This window comes from Syngnathus floridae, chromosome 9 (genome assembly GCF_059516105.1).
Source record: "Syngnathus floridae isolate MCC-2025c chromosome 9, RoL_Sflo_1.0, whole genome shotgun sequence".
Lineage (NCBI taxonomy): Eukaryota > Metazoa > Chordata > Actinopteri > Syngnathiformes > Syngnathidae > Syngnathus > Syngnathus floridae.
In genome coordinates this window covers 7,825,435-7,845,719 of record NC_142421.1, presented here as the reverse complement: position 1 = coordinate 7,845,719, position 20,285 = coordinate 7,825,435, and the positions used below count along the sequence as shown (strand labels likewise).

Here is a 20,285-nt window from a genome sequence, read left to right as displayed (position 1 = left end):
CGGCCCCGAGGACTAGAGCTTGACATCTGTGACCTTTGACCATATTTCCCTAATAAAGTGGCCTGTTATGAGGTACACTTGAAAATGGCGGTGTACCTAATGGAGTGTCCGTGTGATTCCCTCGTTAAGTGCAGGTGCGTGAAAACTTTTAGCCCTTTTTGAACGTGAAAGTGGCTAAAAGTTTTCACGCACCTGCGCTTAACGAGGGTCACTTGGAAAACATATTGGAACGCGGCCCCGAGGACTAGAGCTTGACATCTGTGACCTTTGACCATATTTCCCTAATAAAGTGGCCTGTTATGAGGTACACTTGAAAATGGCGGTGTACCTAATGGAGTGTCCGTGTGATTCCCTCGTTAAGTGCAGGTGCGTGAAAACTTTTAGCCCTTTTTGAACGTGAAAGTGGCTAAAAGTTTTCACGCACCTGCGCTTAACGAGGGTCACTTGGAAAACATATTGGAACGCGGCCCCGAGGACTAGAGCTTGACATCTGTGACCTTTGACCATATTTCCCTAATAAAGTGGCCTGTTATGAGGTACACTTGAAAATGGCGGTGTACCTAATGGAGTGTCCGTGTGATTCCCTCGTTAAGTGCAGGTGCGTGAAAACTTTTAGCCCTTTTTGAACGTGAAAGTGGCTAAAAGTTTTCACGCACCTGCGCTTAACGAGGGTCACTTGGAAAACATGTTGGAACGCAGCCCTTCGAGGACTGGAGGTCGGCACCACTGGTTTAAGTGAAAAGTGTCACACCCGCCCTCACCCCCACTTTCTGATTGGCTGTTTGATCCGTGACGTCACTTGGACACTCCATTAGGTACACCGCCATTTTTACGTGTACCTAATAACAGGCCAGTTCATTAGGGAAAAATCATAGCCAAAGCTTAACTGAAAGTGAAAAGTGCCACACCCGCCCTCACCCCCACTTTCTGATTGGCTGTTTGATCTGTGACGTCATTCAGACACGCTATTAGGTGAAGTTGGTAAAACTGATGGCAGAGGGGAAAAAAAGTCCACCATAGAACAAATTGAGCAGTTCATCAGTCAAATTGAGATGCGACCAAACCTGTACATTTTCTTAAAGCCATAATTGTCCAAGTTATAATATTTTCAGTAAAGAAAAACAAGTTCACCAAACAAGGGTGCAAACAATTCTTTTCTTTCCCATACGGTGTTCAGATAAGTTTTACTTGTCTTTTCTTTTAAGAATTTTTACATTTGGGAGTCACTCGGTTGTGTTCAACCATACAGTAAAAATAAAAACCATGAGCAAATTAAGACATCTTATTTAAAAGTTTTATTATTGCACATTCCATTTTTTTACAAAATCTTCACACTTGACTCGAATAGCATATTTTCACCAATATTCAGAAAATTTGAGGTAATGACTGTAGCGCACATGAGTAAACCGACTGTGTCAAAAGTATAAATTCAAGTAGAAACCAGCAGATAAATAAATGAAAGAATTACCACAAACAAGCACCAGAGTCAAAAACAATTGTCTGAGATTATGTCTTTGTTTGTTGCATTCCAAATTCCATAGAAAAAGTCTGTGATAAACAAGTGGATGACGTTGAAGTATGACAGAGTTAAGAAAAAACAATACAAAAGTACACTATGTTCACCTTTAGAAGTTCCACAGTACGGAAATATCTGAGGAGGTTTTGGTTGTCTGGACTTTCAGCGAAAGTTCTCCTTGAGCCTCCACAGGCCCTCTTGTCCAGACCTCCGCTGGAAGTCGCAGATGCTCCTGAGCAGTTCTCGGAAGACGGGCGCCTGCTTGACGCTCAGTCTGGGTTTGAAGTACTCCAGCACTTCCTGTGTGCTGGCCTGCCCGTCTACTTGTCCTTGGAAGGCCACAAAGTTGCGCAGGTCCGTCAGCAGCTCGTCGTGCTCTGTGCTCGGAGCAGACTGTGAGGTGCTGGCACCGTCCTCTTCAGCATCATCTTCTTCTTCTCTTTGTCTGCTGGAGGGAAGGCTGAGGTGGTTGCGGTCTCTCATGCGGGCCAGGAGGGCGGACGAGGACAGAGGGGTTGTGCTAGAGTCAATTTCGGCTACCTCCCCGCTGAAATGAGCCCCTGCATCTGGCTTCTTTAAGTTTGTCTTTGTTACGATAGCAGCATCCTAACAGTGAAACACACACGTTGACATTGTAAAATACAATAAACCCCTACTAAGGCAGCAATTATTGAATTTGACAATTTAGTTTAAACACATCTGACATCACCCTTCAAAACAGGTCTTACATAGGTCTTAAGATTCAATGCCAGCCTAAAGGTACAATAATCTGGACCCAAAATATGACCCTATTAAAAACACTGCAGTTACCTTGCATTTGTTCAAATTGGGGAGCGTGGGCACAGATGGTCCGACCAGGAGAGAATTCTTCTTTTGTCCAAAGCGTTTCCTGCAGAGCAAAGGCGGGGCAGCAAAGTGAGCTGAGTAGGTCGTAACGAGCAAGTGTGTGGATGCCATAATGCCCCATTGAGGGTCCGTACCGAGCGGGCGGCGGGGGATTTCGACTGAGGGCCAGCCTACAATGCTGGCGAGACACTTTGAGGGCCTTCAGGGCATCTTTGGCCACCTTGTCGGCTTCGGCCTCCACCAGGACGTAGTCTGGATTTGAGGACTCGATGATGGCGTCGTGCTGCATCACGCTGTGGATTCCTGAGATGACAAGAACATAATAAGCCTTTGCACAAAAAAGCCAGAGACTTGTCAAAAAAAGTCTGTACCGGATTTTTTGAAGAGCTTCGACAAGACGTAATCGTCAGATTTTTTCTGGTCTTCAGCGTCCGTCCTCTTGTACTCTCTCTTCTTCACTAAGTGCGAGATGCGCTGGCCCTCGAAGCGAGCGTCTTTTTCACGTTTATGCTTCTTACTTTTATGCCTTTCCATTTTGCTGGAGTCGCAGTGTTTCCTCTTCTCCCTGCGCTTCAGGCCTGTGCCGTTCTTTAGTTTGCCACATGATAAATGTGGATCTTCATCCATGCCATTTGGCTTGTTTTGAGCACCCACTGTACCATTTATTGGACCCTGAGATAATCTCTGACAGGCAGATTCAGAACTGTTTAATAAGGAATGTCTATTATTTGAATTTATTTCAATTTGCTGAGATTTGGAGTGTTTACTATGGTGCATTCTTTCCGTTTTTTTAGGTGCCTTGACATCGGAGCCGGTACCTGTAAGGAATGCAGGGGAGAAAATGTGTTGAGGAAGTGTGTCCCTTAGGTGGCTTACCACAAAATAATGCATACCGGCAAATATTGCACTGGTCTCTGTGCCCTGCTTTTCATCTGGGTCAGCTAATGTGAACAGTTCATAGATGTCATTAGACTTGAAGAAACGGCGTTGTTTGGGGTCCTTCAGGACACGGTTGGTCAGAAACTGTTTGAAAATTTGTCTGAATGGTAAACACAGAGAAATGTTAAATTTGAGTGTGTTCGATTGCAAAAATCCAAAACTACAATTAAGTCATCCCGAAAACAATGGCAGTGTCTCACCTGTGGTATATTTTTTCTTCAATGGTGCCTGCAGTGAGGAGCCTGTAGACGGTTACCTGCTGCTTTTGACCGATTCTCCAGGCCCGCTCCCTCGCCTGTTGTGGAGCGCACAAACATGCACACTTAATCGATTTGATTGACTTAACTGGTTCATTTTTCTATTTTTTGTGGCTTTAATAGTTCAAAGTTTTGTCAAGAGATAGTAAAATAATAAACCAACAACTTAGTAACTTAAGAGTGTACATTTTTCCACTTTTAATGTATTCTCAAATAATTCTTTTGAAATAAGTATCTCCAAAAAAACCAAAGAAAAAGAGTGAAAATTTAATCCAATGTTGGGAGGACATTGAATTTAAATTTCATAACTTCAGCAGTGCATTGAGGTAATGACCATTCACCTATAAAGTTCTACTATGTTTGTATTTACAGTGAGACCGTGACAAACCTGAGTGTCAGTACTCGGGTTCCAGTCTGGGTCATAGATGATGACTCTATTGGCTCCAGTCAAATTGACTCCCAGACCTCCCACTCTAGTTGTCAACAAGAAGACAAATATAGATTTGTCCTGGGAAGACAAAGCAAAAATAAAAATCATGTTAAATGTAATATTTACATTCCAGATTTCTTCTTTCAAAATATCAACAAACTTGACACTCATTGGCCACTAATAGTGAAGCAATTTGACAGAGGACAAATGGCTATAAAACAGTTTGCTCAACGAATGTATTTATGTTTGTGGACTTGAGCAGTAAAGAGCATCCAGATGAACAACAGCTTGCCATCAATTAGTGTCTCCACCTCAGGGTGAGCACGGATCCTCGGAAGCATTTTTGTCCCTCAGGAGGGGATTTTCATAGGAAACACTGGGAGCCATTAGGGATGACTAATACCTCGTTGAAGCGGGCGATAAGCGGCTGTCTGGAAGCTATGGTGGTCGTGCCGTCCATTTTCAGGTACGTGTAGTGGTTCTGTGTCACAAACACTTCCAAGATGTCCAACATCTGCACGAGAGGAGAGCGTGAGTTGAGCGTGTGAAAGATAGAAGGGAGGAGAAGGGGGTGGGGTGGATTATGCCTAAAAGGATTAAAGCAGATTAATATTACATGGACACAGATACCGACAGGGAGGGTCTCAGGTTCCGTCTGAGGTCTAATCTCATTGGTATCGACTATGACAACAGATGCCTCACATTCTTCCTCTCGTTCGTACTCTCATAAATTCTACAACCACATTCATTGCCCAAGGAGACAAATGGTGTCAAATTGTATACACTTGTTTAAAAAATAAAAAAATAAATAAAGGTGATCACCTGTCGCGACTGCGAGAAGAGCAGGACTCTATGACCCTGCTTGAACCACAAACGCAGCAGAGAGTCCACCACGATCAGTTTGCCCGAGCGTTTCCAATAGCCGAAGTGCTCCTCTTCTGTCAGCGCCTCCTCGGGGATCCCCCTCAGCAACCGCGGGCCGCCAGAGAAAAGGTCCGGGTGGTTGCACAGCTTACGCAGTGCTATCAAGCCTGAGAAAACCTGAAGAGAACCAACAATGTTCTATCATCCTGTTGTCCATTCTGAAACATAAAACATGGACACACACACACACACAAGTGTATCGCCATCTTAATTCATCTGAGAGATCATTTACGTGTTTTGATGCTTCCGTTAGCAAGAGAGGGCTAATGGGCTGAGCATAAAACTATTTAATATCAACTTGTGAATAAGCAAGACCACAATGATCTGAGGTAATTACACTTATTAGTTATTATATACTATATTTTTTCCTGATGGAAACAGGAAGGCATTTATCTGTCTTAAGCGGACTAGCAACTAAGGTGTCTATTAGAGGGACGACCTCCGAGAAATTAGATTTAAGAATTTATGTTTATCTTATTTTTGAAGCACTTGGATTATTTTGTTTATCTCTTTCATTGGCACTGTTGAAAGCTCATCAAATCTTGCGAAAGATGTTAAATAATGAAAAATTGGTGTAAACGTCGTCATCTTCACGGTGCTGTTGCTTTTAAACAGATAAACGCATAGAGGGATGAGTTGCATAACTTATTTACGGACAATTAGGGCCATGTTTTTTGATGAAGGCACAGCGGTCACTGCATTAGTAATGGTGGTTAATGGACTCGGGAATGACCACTGAATATGTGTGTGCGTGCAATCTGCTGTGGTCACCCTCGGCTCTCCAACCACGTCCATTTGGTTAGTGGTGATAAATGGGTTGAGATTCTCTCAAGGGTCTGGCTAATGTGAGAACAGCATCTGCACAACCTCCACATCTTTAAAGACGACTAAAGTAAGCTTGTTATGGAGCTGACCAAAATGTACGTTTACAAAAAGAATCATTTCATCACGAGTCTCTAACCTTAAAAAAAAAAAAAAATACACGGATATGGCTTTAAGTGATGAACTAAATTCATTAGTTGCGCGGGTTAAATAATGAATAAGGCTTGTTGTGTTCCTGGAAGTCATTTCGCTGACCGCAAGTGCGCCCCCTTGTCTTTTTAATGCAACGTGCATCAAATAGAGCCGACGCATAAAGTCTGTTAGGTTACTCTGTTCACCTGCATGTCCCCGTTGAGTATCTGGTAGACCTCTTTGGAGTCTAAGAAGCTCTGATAAACCTGACGCTGCTCCTGCGTTAACCTGCAAAATAAAACCTACACAGATCGAGGGGAGAAGTTGTGAGAGAGTGTAATGAGTGGTGAACATCCTCTTTAAAGCACCGTGCTGAAGTGGCACATGCGAGGGGAGAAATTACAGGGGTACAATCGTGTTTTGAAGCCATCGGCGTCCCTGGGGACGGACTTAATGAGCTGAAGTGAACTGAGGAGTCAAGCGGCATCAGACTCAAGGACAGACCAGAGACTGGGCCAACATAATGAATACTTGCTCCTTTTACTTTAGCAGGACTTTATTAGCTGGCTTCACCTGGAAAGGCCATGTAAAGTCATGGAATAATTAATAAAACGTTGCACGTGTGGTCCCTGAGAATGACCAACTACTAGCAAATAGAGAAAGTTATATACTTGAGCTCACCAAGTTTGGTAGGTTCCTCAACTTTACTTTTTCAATCATCAAGTGTATTAAAATAACAATAAGATTGTTTTGTGGGATGTGAAATACCTGCTCGTTTTTGTCAGGTAAGGCAAGGTTGTTCTTGACGTCAGCCTTCATTCTTCGAAGGAGGTAAGGATTGATGGTGTCTCTCAGCACGCATGCACACTTGAACGCCGTCTGGACCTGAAGGCAAACAATTGACCCGGCTCATTAAAGACTGACCAGACAGACAGCTAAGAAAGAGCAGTAACACCTGTCAGCATGGTTGTTTCCTGGAGGCAGGATTGTCATCCCAACCCCCCTAGCCCCGCCCATCACCTCCTCCGAGCTCGCCGAGCTATTGACCACTGAGCAGAGTGCTGTCTGTCTCGGGGGACACAACTGGAGACCGTCCCCCACACCACTAAAGTGGCCTTCTTCACCTTATGCTAAAGGCCAGTTAGCTTTTTACACATTAACTGACAGGGGGTACGCAGAGGGATCAAAAAGACCGCCCATCACAGCAGGAGGGGGCAATAATACGGCAAGGATTTTGGCCGGAGTGGAGGCGAGGTGAGAGAAGGCGGCAGATGATGCTGAGGGTTCACAAGGGGGTGTAAAGGCGAGCTTCAGTAATGGATCCCACATCCACATGTAGACACGGCCCCACCTGCCCCATATGTTTTTATGTACTTTTATACACATGTACTCTTACCCGCACACACGTACCGCACACAACCCACGCGCTCTGAGAATTTTAAGACGAGGACGAGTAGCCGAGCGTAGCTTTCTCTGACCATTTAATAACATTAATAATTAGTAAAGGTTTTTATTATCGACAGCGGAAGAAGCATCGATAGCCATCTTAAATAATTAAATCCATTCAGTCAGTGGGTTATTAACGAGTGGACACTAATGACAACGGGATACAATTTAGTTCTCCACTCTTGCGTCTCTGTCTGTCTCTCACACAAATGTGCATAAAACCAACACGCACTCACGCACAATATGATCTAAAGTGCCTTTGCATGGCTCTACAGTATGTTATTTGGCGCCTTTGTCCCCTCTTAAAATCAGCGTGTACATACAAACATGTAACTAGAAATACGTGTAGAGCTATCACCACTGCTGTGTACACCATCTAATAATTTGATTTTACTTATAATAAATTTTCAGGTCTTTGGAATTACATTACGTCATGAAAACCATCTGCTCACAAAATACTGGGAGTCAGGCCTATGTGTACCTGGACAGGTGAGGCATTGCTGTATCCTCCCATGGTGATGGGCACAGAGAACTGCTCCATGAAGACGGGTAAAGTGCCCAGTTTCCCGGGAAAGACGAAATCAAAGAGAGACCAGAGCTCCTTTAAATTGTTCTGCATGGGCGAGCCGGACAGGATGAATCGGTGGGGGGTGCGGAACTTGAGAGAAAAAGAGAGAGAGAAGTTAAATGACAGATGACAATGAGAATGACATTGGTGTGCAGATTGCTAAAAACGACACATCTGTCAGCGTGACACACTCCACCTGTTTGCAGGCTGTGGTGATTCCAGCATTTGGATTTCTGATCTTGTGGCCCTCGTCCAGGATGATGTAGTGCCAGTCGTAGCGTTGCAGGATGTCCTGCAAGCTCCTCACTGCTGAGTATGAGGTTATCAGGATGCCGTGACATGATGCTATCTCTGGAATCAGCTTTTCCTACAACAGCAAAAAAAAAAAAAAACATCTAACAAAAGAGCATCTCTCTTCCTGTGTGGTTTCAGGAACTAATAGTGCTCTAGTGCCCCCCAGAGGAAAAAGACTCCATTGAAAACTTTATAGCTCACATAGGAGGACCTTGAAAACCTCCATAAAAGTACAAACAAAGGAAGAAAACATACCTTGTTGCTGCTGAAAGATCCCGTTTCATGAAGGACAGCGACTCTAAAAGGTGGCCACCAGGTGTGGAACTCCTTGACCCACTGGTGCATGACGGTAGCGGGACACACGATGACGGTGGGACCCAGGCCAGCATACCTGCAGGTAAATGTATGTGTCACCAGGGCGGGGACAAAGACTTTACGACTGCAGAAAATATCAGCAAATTTCATTGGCAAATTAAAGTCATAATTCCTAAACCAAATTAAACTAAATAAAAGGCAATTCCCAGCGAGTAGGAGAAAAGTGCTTGCGTAAGGCAAAAAGTCAAGGTGGCAACAGAATGCTTACTTAAATGATCACTTTACAAATTCGCTCTGGTGAAAATCTACAGAAAACATACACGCACACCCTCGAAAATGCACTAATGGCCTGCTATGAACCTCAGCATCAGTGGAAGCTATTGATATTGGACCATAATTGAGTTTGCAAGCAATCAATTTGTGGACTTCTACAGCAGACAGAATATTGACCAACGGGGAAGCTCCGCCTACCAAATGCACAACGGTTATTTGTGCAGTAAAACCAGATTATCACCACCCCTGCGCCATGTATTATACATTTGATTTATGGCCCCGCTCCCGCTGCCTAGCCATTTCATGACTCCGAGATTCCTCTTAAGTGTTCATGAAAAGGCTCACTCAAACGGTGTCAGTGTATTCTCTGATGTCTGCAGGACCAAAGTCAAGAGTCCGATAATTGAAACACGTTAAATAATTCAGTCGAGCACACTCAAGCAGAAATCCTCCTGATCAAATATTCATACCATACAGACAGCGAGTCTCAGGCCAAGCTTTGTGTGTGCACGTGCACCTGTAGTTGGAGCCTCGGGTCCTCAGTTTGCTGTAGCTGAGTCCAGCCAGGAAGCAGATGATCTGGATGGTTTTACCCAAACCCATCTCATCTCCCAGGATGCCTCCTGCCTGCTGACAGTGGAGCTCCCACAACCAGCGCACCCCCGTCTGCTGGTACCTGACCACCACAATGCACATGTGCGCAACCGCATCAGATCCAAATCAAATTTGCCATGACATGACAGATGCTGCTCTTTTAAATTGGAGTTTTGTACATTAATGAGTCTAATATTTCGTAGACAGTGATTCTCCATTCATGGCAGGGTCCACAAAAAACTCACTTGTAAAGTTTCTTCCACAGGAACCCAGGAACTTTGAAGCCTTCATCAAACTCTGCATCGCTGTCATCTGTCACCTCCTCACCTCTTTCCCGCCTCTCCTCCCGTTCTCGAAGACGCTGTCGCTTCCACCTCCTAGCGGGAAAAAGTACAGACAGGTGAAGCGGAAAACAAACGCAGGACTTTGTAAGGATCTTGTCTGAACCCGATAATGAGGTGGCTGAGACAGATTCATAATGTCTTTAAGAACTAATAAATGGACGGAAAGCCCGTAAAAGTTGCATGGAAGGAAACTGTTAAGAGTGGTTCCTTAAGATTTGGAAGCTCAACGGCCCAAAAAAAAGGAAGTAAATGTAAAGGAAAAAAGGTTTAATAGCATTGCAGCAAAAAGGCAGTTAGAGGCAGAGTCGTCACGCAGCAAATGAAGATTGATACAGACAATTAGTACTGCGAGTTCCCCAGAAAGGTGCGAGGTGGAGGGGATAAGAATCCATCTTCATTTGGGCCTGGTCCTGTCACCCTGCCACAAAACTGCTCCTTTAGCTGGGCCTGTGAGACCGCGCGCTCTAATTAAGTCAAGACTAAGCATTGGTTCAGTTAATTACACTTTTCTGCCCCCTCTGCACCAACCCCATCGCCACCTTTCCGACTACAAACTGCTTCTAATAACATCACCGCTCGCAAGGTTGGCCTCGCCCGGCCATGCCGTGTCGGTGCTGCTCAACTGACATCCAATCAGTGTGGCGCAGAAAAAAAAGGACACATGCCAACACAATTTATTTGGCAGCTATAAATATGAAATCTCATTAGGGCTGCTCTTCCCCTAATTTGAGTATGAGAGGGAGTGAGTGCGCTTATAAAAAAAAAAAAAAATGCAGGAGGATAATTAGGGCAGATCGAGAAGGGGAAAAAGAGCAGGGAGTGAATTTGCTTCGTCAAGAAACAGCTGCCAATCTCATCTGGGATTAACTCCATTCTGGCACCGTGCAGCCAGCACAAACCAACTAACTAATGCAGACAACAATAGCACATTTTCACGATGCCAATCCATATGCCGTATAAACTAAAGAGACTCAATCATGCCAATTGTCCACTTTCCTAAAGAGACTTGCAGAAGAAACTTTGTTAAACAGAACAACAGGGAGGACCTCTGGAACCACTGCTTATTGTTGCCACAGGAAATAATATAAAGTGCAATAATCCATTTGAGTATCACCATCATTAAAATCTGCATCAACTGTACAGGCAAGGCTTAGTGCTAACATTTTTACAGGATGTCAATTTGCAGTGTTTGGGTTAGATGGAGTTGAAATTTTGCAATGATGATACATGATAGCGGGTTGAGCTCTAAAAAGAGACGGGAAGTGTTTATAGTATTGACGGTTTTACCTTATCCGGTGTCGATAATATTCCACATCGCCATCATCTTTGCATTTCTTCTCTTTACTTTTGGCTTCATTCTCTTCATCGGAACTTTCAGGGGAATACTGGTCATCGCTAAGCTGTTTCTTCACCGGCCTCCTTCCCTTGGCTTCATTTTTCCTCTTGTAAGCTTTCAACTCGTAGTCGCCCTCATCACCGTCATCCCCAAAGCCTTCCTCCATGGCGTCTCGTTCTTCTTGTTCGGGATCGAAGCCTTCGTCGCTCGGCAGGTACTCGGAGCCGTCGCTGTCAACCTCGTCGCCTTCAGTTTGACGTTTTCTCTTTAGCTTTGGCGCTTGTGGCTCCGATTTCTGTCTTGCCTTGGGATGAGCTTTCAAAGCAGTTATCTGGAGCTTTCGCATGCGCTTACGCATTTTCTTGTCCTTTGGAGAGGAAGCGCTTCCTTTGGATCCTTGCTGGTGTGTAGCAGTACTCCTCCTCTTCTTCACATGAGGAGCTCTCTTCCTTTCAGTCGCCAGCTTGGCCTGGTCGGCCAGGTACTCATCGAAGGCCGAGTTCTCGGCCAGCATGAGTTTGCGCGGCTCCTTCTTCACCTCCTTCTGTGGGATTCTCGTACCAAAAGGTGTCATGTGACCTGTTCGGATGAGCTCTTCCCACTCGGTCTCCTGTACTGGCATGAGCATGCTGCCCAGTGTGGAAGGACCAGGCTCTGGTACAACACAATACAACACTTTTCTTAATATTGAAAGACATTTATTATACACAATATGTAATGATTTTATCATGTTGTGATTCATTTGTTTTGACAAAGTTACAATTTGAGGTTGGGATATAAACAGTAGTGTCGCCTTTTTCATAAATGAGTTTGTTTTTTTTAGTAATCAGCACTTCTTACCTGTGTCCTCTGCATCTTCTGCCAAAAGCTCATCTTCAAACCTTTGGGCAATTTCTCCTCCCAAAATAGCTTGAAGCCGCTTCTGTTTGGCTCGGACCTTCTTGAGTTGTTTCTCCTGAATCACACACACACAAACAAAACCCCCTTTGAATATTACAGTCACTATTAAATTCAAGTGAAAATCTAATTGAAACAAGTTTACCTTATTTTCTTTCTGCCTTTTGACCGATTCAATCTTCCTACTGATGTCTTTACTTGATGAAGCATAAGGGGATAGCTGCTCAATGATCTTATTGATGTGCTTCAGCGATACCACTGCAGACCTAAAAGTTAGATGGAAATAATATTAGAAATATGATATTCATAAAATCGACAGTTCATCAATTATATCATTCGAACTTAGAGCTCACATTATGCAAAATGCATTCTGATGATACAACGTTCAGTCAAGGAGCTCTTTTGTGTCAGTCCCATTTTGTGTGCACCCCTATTTGAGTTTTTTATTTTTTACCTGACATCATCTAGCACCGACTCATACTCCTTCTCAGCCTCTGCTTTTGCAGCAGCTTGACTGGCCTCCTGGATGGCCTCGTCCACCTGCTGCAGGACGCCTTGCTCCAGGACATCCTGGTCATAGACGGCCACGCCAAGGCCGAGCAGCTCATCAGCCCCAGAGCTGGCAGACGCTGCTTGGATGCGCTGGCGGTCGATATGCAGCAAAGCTCCGGACCTCTTACAGCCTGAATGCAACAGTGGATGATAATTTGTAACATGATCAATAATTTTACTAAAGTCTTCATGCAAAATTTCTCAGTGAGCAAGATTTGAGCTCTCACCACTATTGCTCTCCTCAGCTTCGTTGACAACTGTGCAGGGAGACGCAGCCTCAGGGCCTTGAGAAAAAACTGCTGAGCCTCCATTCTCCTCTGAGTTTGTCCTGGTGAGAGCAGCACTGGCTGGACCACCAGAGTGGGAGGAGGGGGCCTGGTCCTCTGGCCCATCTACTGGCATGATGATGTGGCTGCAACAACTTATAAAAGACAGACAATTTACCACCTTTTAATGACACTCTGAAAACGCAGCTACTGTTTTTGCTTTTTGAGCGTTATTGTGATATCAGGCTTCAAAACACGTAACAGACCTTAGTGAGCAAGCGATCTGACGCCAACCTGTCCACGTATGCAATGGTTTTCCCTTCTTCGATGCAGTAATCAACGCATGCCTCACAAAACGTTAAATACACTTCTTCCAAATAAAAACAGCAATTTAATCAAACCTGGCAGTGTAGCATGCGTGTCACAATCACACCAGTCCATTGTTTACGTGAGCTCGGCTAGCCGGCCGGCTACGCTACGCTACTTCTCAGCTGTCCAAGGGAGAAAGGGAACGACTGACAAAGAATGTACCGCAAAAGAGACGAACTTGCTAAGAATGTTTAAATAGCCGGACAGCGAATATACCTCGCAAGAGATAAATAATATTGTACTTACAAAACGTGCAGTTACACAACATTGGCGTGCTGCAAAAGCTTTTTCTGGTGCTGGAGAATGGCATGTCACCCTTGACTTGTGCAAGAGCGCCCTCTACCGGCGTTGTGGATTTTGCTTCTTTTTTTGCCCAACAGATGGCGCCATAAAACTGTTTTGTAATTCGGTTAGGAGTTGACTGACAGAAGGCTGAGAGATTATTAAAAAACAGACAAATGACTCTTACTTAGTAGGTCTTTATGGTCCTTATTTTAATCATGTGGCGGAATCTCTGTTTGTGGAAAATATGACCACTTGACATGACCCCAAAATAGTGGTTGTTGATGCCATGTGTGACCTCAATGTGCCCCTTCATTGGAAAATACAAGTCAGCAATAAATAAGTGAGCCACACTGTTACACAAGTAACAATGCAGTTTTACCTCTCATGGGCACATTTTCAGAACCTGATGGGTGGGCATGCATGACTTTTGAAGACCCAACTAGTTATACAAAAGCAATCAAAACCTCAAATTTCCATATTTCTAACTCTAGATGACATAAAAAAAAGTGTCTTTGCTCATAAAAAATAAAACTTTGAAATCAAGCAAATCAGAAGGAAAATGACTTCTAGCTTTTTAGTATAATGGGAAGCTTTCGAAAAGACAACACTTCAATGATGATATAAATGTGAATGGTTCCAAGAAGTTGTGGGCCTCAGGAAGTTTGTTCCCAAGGTTTTGCAATAATAAATTGTGGGTTTAATTAAAACATCTTCTTGGCTTTGCATTAGGGGGTTGTATAAAGGAAACAGGCTTTTTAGCAATCTAGGGTTGAAAAATGTTGCAAGATTTAAAGCATGTTATGAAAACGCTGGACATGCTAAATAAAGCGAAACCCTTTTTTTTCTGGCAAGAGCTTTAGCTTTATCACAGAAAGATCTTCATGTGCAGACCATGTTTTTGTTTTAGATCATTGTTTTTACAAAGCCACCCACACAGGAGTCAGAATGGGTCAAAATAAACGTCTGATGAATCACTCATGTTGTGAAAAAAGGTGATACACGCTCACAATGTTGTGACTGTAAGGTCGAGATGCAGCGGGGAATGTAAACTTATCATCTATTTTGCCCTCCATCTTTTGTCTCAATTCAGCATTTTTAAACCAAGGGATAGAGATGATATTATGTACCGTGGTTCAAGGTTTCCAGACATTTGGAATTGTTTTCATTGAAGTCCACAGAAAACACATGAGTGGCAAGTGTAGTAAGTGCTTGTACATTTTCAGACATCTCCAGAGTCAAGTCAATATCTTGCTTCTGGACTGTCAGTGTTTTCCCAAAGCAGTGCTTGTATTTTCTTGGCACGCTGCTTGAGTTTATGGTCTTGTTGAAATGTGAGCCGATTCCCCAGTCTGAGATATAAATTCTATTATGAGCACTAAAAGTTCTCACTCAGGATTGTCTGTAGCAGCAGAATAATATGCTGAATTTCAGCCTAGTGCAAATGGTCCTGTAATGTTTTGCTTTCTCAATTCCGCTTAATCAGTAGCTCTGCAAGCCACTTGCTTGTTTTGGGATGATGGTGATCACCTTTCGAGTGATCCTGCACTCCATTGCACACAGATGGAGTGCATGATTCCAACTCTTTTTGCGGTCAGCATCATACTCCAATGCTTAACAGTAGGTTTGATGCCAAATCATTAAACCTATATTTGTTAAACAAAGACATCTGAAAAGTCTCAAGGGATCTTGCTGTGCAGTGTTGAATGATCCACATCGGCCAACATTCCATTCTACATTAGATTTGTTTGAATTAAAGAGCTTCTGATATTCAACCCATTTTCAATAGTCTGCACTATACAAGCGTTATTTTAACTTTAAAAGTGTACTAACAATGAAATGGTCAGAAAACAGAATATCACAGTTATTGGTATTATCATTACAGTGATAAAAGAAATGTAATCAAAATGATAATCCCACACACACCTATAGCAGCTACTGTAACATGACGGTGGCCATCATGGATCGAAACATAATCGTCGACAGGGTGGTGGTGGTGGTGGTGGGGTGGCCCTGAAATGAACCGTTTATTCAGGAATCTTGTAAAATTCCTGACGGCCACTACACACACGACTGTACAGAGACTCTTCACACTTTGCTTGAACTCTGAATTCACTTGAAAAATTCTGCCTTTTGTTCTGCAAAATAATTTATGCAGAGATGACAGATTCTTTACTGATTTGTCAAACATATGAGAGCTGTTCTTGAGACATCACTGAAGTTGTGTTTGCATTTGAGTGTGATACAGGCAAAACATAAAAAAACATTTCCCGAATTGGAACATTTACCACTTGCACAGCATGGTACTGAAGTTTTGTAATGACCAGGGAAGCTCCTTTGATTGACCGCATAACGCTCACAGGGGTAGTGAATTGCCAAACTGTCTATCTTCATTTTAATGTGTGCCTTTATGTGTGAACAAGAGTGCATGTAATGAATCCCTACCCATGTTGGGGGACTGTAGATTTATTTGGCATAGGGGGGTAGAGTGCACCTCCCAGAGGGTGTGTGGTGTGTAAGCGCTGCCGTCTTGCGCTCCTCTCCAGCCTGACAGTAGAATAACACATGGAGCAAGATTTAAAGACTTAACACTAACAGGTTTATGTCCTCAGTACTCGCTGACTTTTGCTTCTCAGAGAAATGGTTCCAAAATACGCATAATGTTTATGTGCATTGAATGCAACACTTTATGTGGTATTTGCAGTAATTAATCAGTGGCAGTACCTTGTTTTAACTTATGCGTGTAGTTTTGCTCATATGGCCTTCATCAACAGTTTGGAATATGACCAATGCCTTCAGGATATATTTTTGATGAAAGGCAAAAGCATTGTGGAGTTTTTTTTTTTCTTCAACCTGAAGAGCCTTTGCGTCTCCCATTTTTGGATGTCACGCTGCATTATGAATCTATTTTACGAGGGTCAAAGCAGACGATGTGAACTTCATCTGTCCAATGCATTTTAGTACTTTGTGTACTTTTTCCTTAAAAAAAAAAAAAAAAAAAAAAAAACATTTGTCTGTCCATCCATGAATTTATACTTGTGCATATCCCCAATTGTAAATGTGTACCTAATTATCTGCAAACTACCTCCACTATATTTTGTCTTAAACGCCAACGGGCATTTAACTTCCCTCACACTTGTTTTCTCTGGTGTTAGGAAATGATTTCCCAAGTGATTTTTTTCCCTTGAACACCCACTTTCTTCCCAGCAAACCCTTTAACTGCCAGAACGAGCTATTTCCTATAGCATAATTAGATGGATCAATCTGTTGTGTTTGAAATAGTATAATTTACTAAATAAATAAGTGCTGTTAGATTCTTTTTTTTCCTTTTCATGGCCTGATTATGATTGTCGAGACAGAATGGGCGATGTATATGAATAATTTTCTTAAAAGACGTGCCACAAAACTTGAGTTTATAAAACAAAATAACTGAACATGCTTGACTTTTTCTTTGGCTTTTTTTAGCTTTCATGATGCCGAAGAAGAACGGTACCAGACCGCAAAGAAAAAATCTGATAATCATAGACGCAGAAATTGAACATGGGTTGAATGTCCGTTTATCTATCAAGAGCCACCAGGTGACAGTATCGGTCTGTAACCACTCCCAAGTTGTCTTAGATTTTGTTTATTAAAGTGGTGCAGACAGTAGATAACTTTTCTAAAAGAAAAAAAGAAAGACACTTAGGAATGTAAACAATTTACTTGCCTTGCAAAGTTAATGATGGCAAGACCGAGCCTGGAACAAATTCCGTCACTTTACATTATTTTCTTAGCGCAAACTGCTTTGAAATCAGAACACTTTGGAAGTCAACCAGCGACAGAACAGATTGTCCTCCACTTTGGGTGTTCTACTTAGTGACAAGTCAATTTTTCACATTAAAAAGTGCTTCTTCATTTATGTGGGAGCGGTCCAAGGTACAAGAAAGAAGGATGTCGACTGTAGAAAAAGTCAACACGTGTGTAATTTCATCACGTCGACATGACAGCATTGCACATTTGGGTGGCATTGTACAGTACATGCATGTAAGACCACATTGGCAGTGCTAATGTCTCCCATGTGTTTTTCTGCCTCAGTTAGTAAAACGTCTCTCTGAGGGCCTGATAGTGATTACAGGGATGGGCTAACCTCTCATCAGTAGCCGCTTAATGCATCTGTTTGTGATTTTAGACAGTTGTACAATCATAAACAGATGCAATAACCTCTACACAAACTTGTCATGTGATGTACACAGTCTGTCACTTGCAGAATGGAAAATTGAAAGGGTCAAACAACTAACACATGACTTGATTTGCTACTGTATATTAACTTACGGTTCCAGTATTAGGTAGATGTATGTTAATGTTGGTCATGATGGTAGCATTTGTTAATTTAAGTCGTTTTTTAAAACGTGATACTTGGTGAAAAGATTTTGAGGGCCTGACTGGTATTTTTGTATGTTATTTTAGTTTTCTGTGATTCGCTATTTTAAACAAATTTTCAGTCCTCCGTTCAATTCCTGAATTTGTTTTTGAGTTTCAGCTTGGTGACAGCATTAAAACTTGAGTATAATCAAAACATATAGTTGTAAACATTAACTTCCACCAAATGTTACTCCCTGGCTCAGATGTGATTTTTCACTCACTTCAACATAAACAGAAAAATTCTCAAGCTGACTTTTTATTTTGCACATGAAAACAAAAATGAATGCTTGGATATTTTCTATTGTTTTATATTCAGAATCATTAGAAAAATATGCTGAGCTATCAAATTCTTTGCTGGGTCACTTGTGCTCACCACGGAGTAACCTACCAACTCTTCATGTCCCGGTAGTGAACCATTGTGATGAAGAACAACAACAGGATTTGGTGTGAAGCTGAATCAAGCGGCTCATCTTGGGTTCACCGAAGTACACCAAGCTTAGGAAGCAGATAAATAAGTTATTAAGCGTGAGAATGCACGGATGTAACCGATGAAAAGATTTGGACTTTAATAACAGATACGTCAGCGCTGGGACAATGTAGCAGAGGTGAAAAGCATTAGGACAGCTGGGTGATGAAGTTTAGGTCAAGCCACAAGTTCAGAACTCATCATCTTGCTTCACGACAAAGAGCAATGAGACGTGGAGGTTCTGGGAACAGGAAGCCAATCTACATTTCTTGCCAAGTCGGCATTATGTGTATTAAATTGAAATCCTCCAGTGTGCTAAGCAAGCTCGGGATCCCAAAGAAGGGGTGTTGCCTAAAATGGGGTCTCAGCTGATCACAGTTTGACACACTTGATTTACTTTTGGAAAGGATCATAAGGTGTTGAGCCCTGGCCGGCGACCTCTCACAGTCAAGGAAGTGCAACTGTGCCCCCCTGTGCTGCAGGTCATAAATTAGGATGCAGCTTTGTTCATTGCGAGCCCCTCTGCTTCAGCCTTCTGCTACTTTTACTCAACAAAATTAGATGCCCCCCATTGAAAGGGCAAACGGAGTTAGAGGTTACCGTACATGGAGTAGTCGTACGTAGCAATACTTTACTGCTCCCTCCAGACATACTTAACCCTTTCCATATTCTGTAGATGAAATGATTTATTTGGGGTTTGTATTAATTAAACCCAGTGATTAAATCTATGCGAGTATGTACACAAAGGTGACGCCTTGTCTTATGTGCTGTTGAGAATTCTGCTGTTGAAAGAGCAGGCCAGAAATTTCGGAACCAAAATAAACAGTGGCGATCGATCTTGTTTAATTCCATGCTTGTAAGCGTTTCCAGCTACACTGAGATATCAGGTGTGGAGAACAATGAACAATCAGGAAAAACAAACCAAGTGATTTGAAGAAATATATGAAGTTGTTCTGCAATGATGTCATTGGGCTTTATAATGAATGTTGGCTTTTGATTTTGGTTCTGCACGAACATTAACTATACATCAGGCTTTGGTTACTTGTGTTTTATATGGATAAAAAGCTCAGTGACAGAACGGACTCTCACTGAGTTTGTGAGCATCAAGTGACCCTCTAAGGCACACGTGTAGTATAGAATAAAGATTGAGCTCCGTGTCTTTATATGCATGGCAGACACATGCAGATAAATTAGGAGCATTGGCAAAGTAAAGGAACGGTTCTGGAAGTGATAAAAGAAGAAGCATGCTTGCGAGCCAAGAGTAGACAGAGCAACTTGATCGGACATCGGGGACTGATGTGGGCAAGGTGAATTAAACACAAGACATATGATATTATATACACCAAGTGTGAAAAAAAATGAGCAAAGAGATCAAATAAAAAAGCTGATTTTTACCTCCAACAAAGTTTATGGTTAAGAGATGATGGGGGGGGATGATCCAACCTTCATTATGTTGTTTCCTACATGACTTCCTATGTGCCACCAGTTCAGCCTTCAACACACACACACGAGATTCATCTGTGGTTTTAACAGCAGCATATTTCCTCTTCTTCAATGTTCTCACTTTTCTCTTTGTTGTTTATGTTTTTCTCCACCTTGTGCAAAGGCGGAAAGACAAAATGTTTTGTTGTGTGTAAGGAAGCCAAAGAATCTACAAAACAAACAAGATGGCACTACTTGCAGACGTATATTATTTATCCTCCGCGAAGAACGAGCGAGGCGCGCAAACAGACCGAGCACAATTTGGTGCTGAAATGGAGTGTTGACCTTTCGATTCATTTCAATGGACACCACTGTAAAGCTAATCGTCGTCATATTTGTTCATGTTTTGTGTAGTACGGCCCTGGAGGACTTTTTAATAATAAAATGGTCCCTGGAGGAGAAACATCCCCAACTCAAAGTCAGACATGTTTTTTTTAGCAACCAGGTGCTGAAGCAATCACTTTCATTGTTGATTGTAATCACAAAATGGGATTTCTGCTGAAATAATTTGTCCTCTGATGATTTATGGTGTTT

The 20,285-nt window shown here is 42.6% G+C and overlaps 1 protein-coding gene across 2 annotated transcripts; it reads right to left on the bottom strand.

Moving 5' to 3' along the window:
• Positions 1–1,280: 1,280 nt before the first annotated feature.
• On the bottom strand, positions 1,281–13,460 carry ercc6 (excision repair cross-complementation group 6). 2 transcript variants are annotated; one of them, XM_088385519.1, is made up of 22 exons: positions 13,367–13,460; positions 12,713–12,906; positions 12,388–12,616; positions 12,079–12,199; positions 11,877–11,991; positions 10,988–11,690; positions 9,602–9,733; positions 9,280–9,438; positions 8,430–8,565; positions 8,077–8,247; positions 7,794–7,970; positions 6,635–6,751; positions 6,073–6,168; positions 4,811–5,029; positions 4,392–4,502; positions 3,947–4,066; positions 3,502–3,596; positions 3,256–3,401; positions 2,734–3,180; positions 2,497–2,665; positions 2,327–2,405; positions 1,281–2,122 (listed from the first exon to the last, which is right to left on the bottom strand). In XM_088385519.1, the coding sequence occupies exons 2-22, from the start codon at positions 12,885–12,887 to the stop codon at positions 1,679–1,681; spliced, it is 4,161 nt and encodes a 1,386-aa protein (XP_088241645.1). In that variant the 5' UTR covers positions 12,888–12,906; positions 13,367–13,460; the 3' UTR covers positions 1,281–1,678. The 2 variants fall into 2 exon arrangements, with proteins under 2 accessions (XP_088241645.1, XP_088241646.1); XM_088385520.1 differs by lacking the exon at positions 13,367–13,460 and adding an exon at positions 13,018–13,358.
• Positions 13,461–20,285: the final 6,825 nt, after the last annotated feature.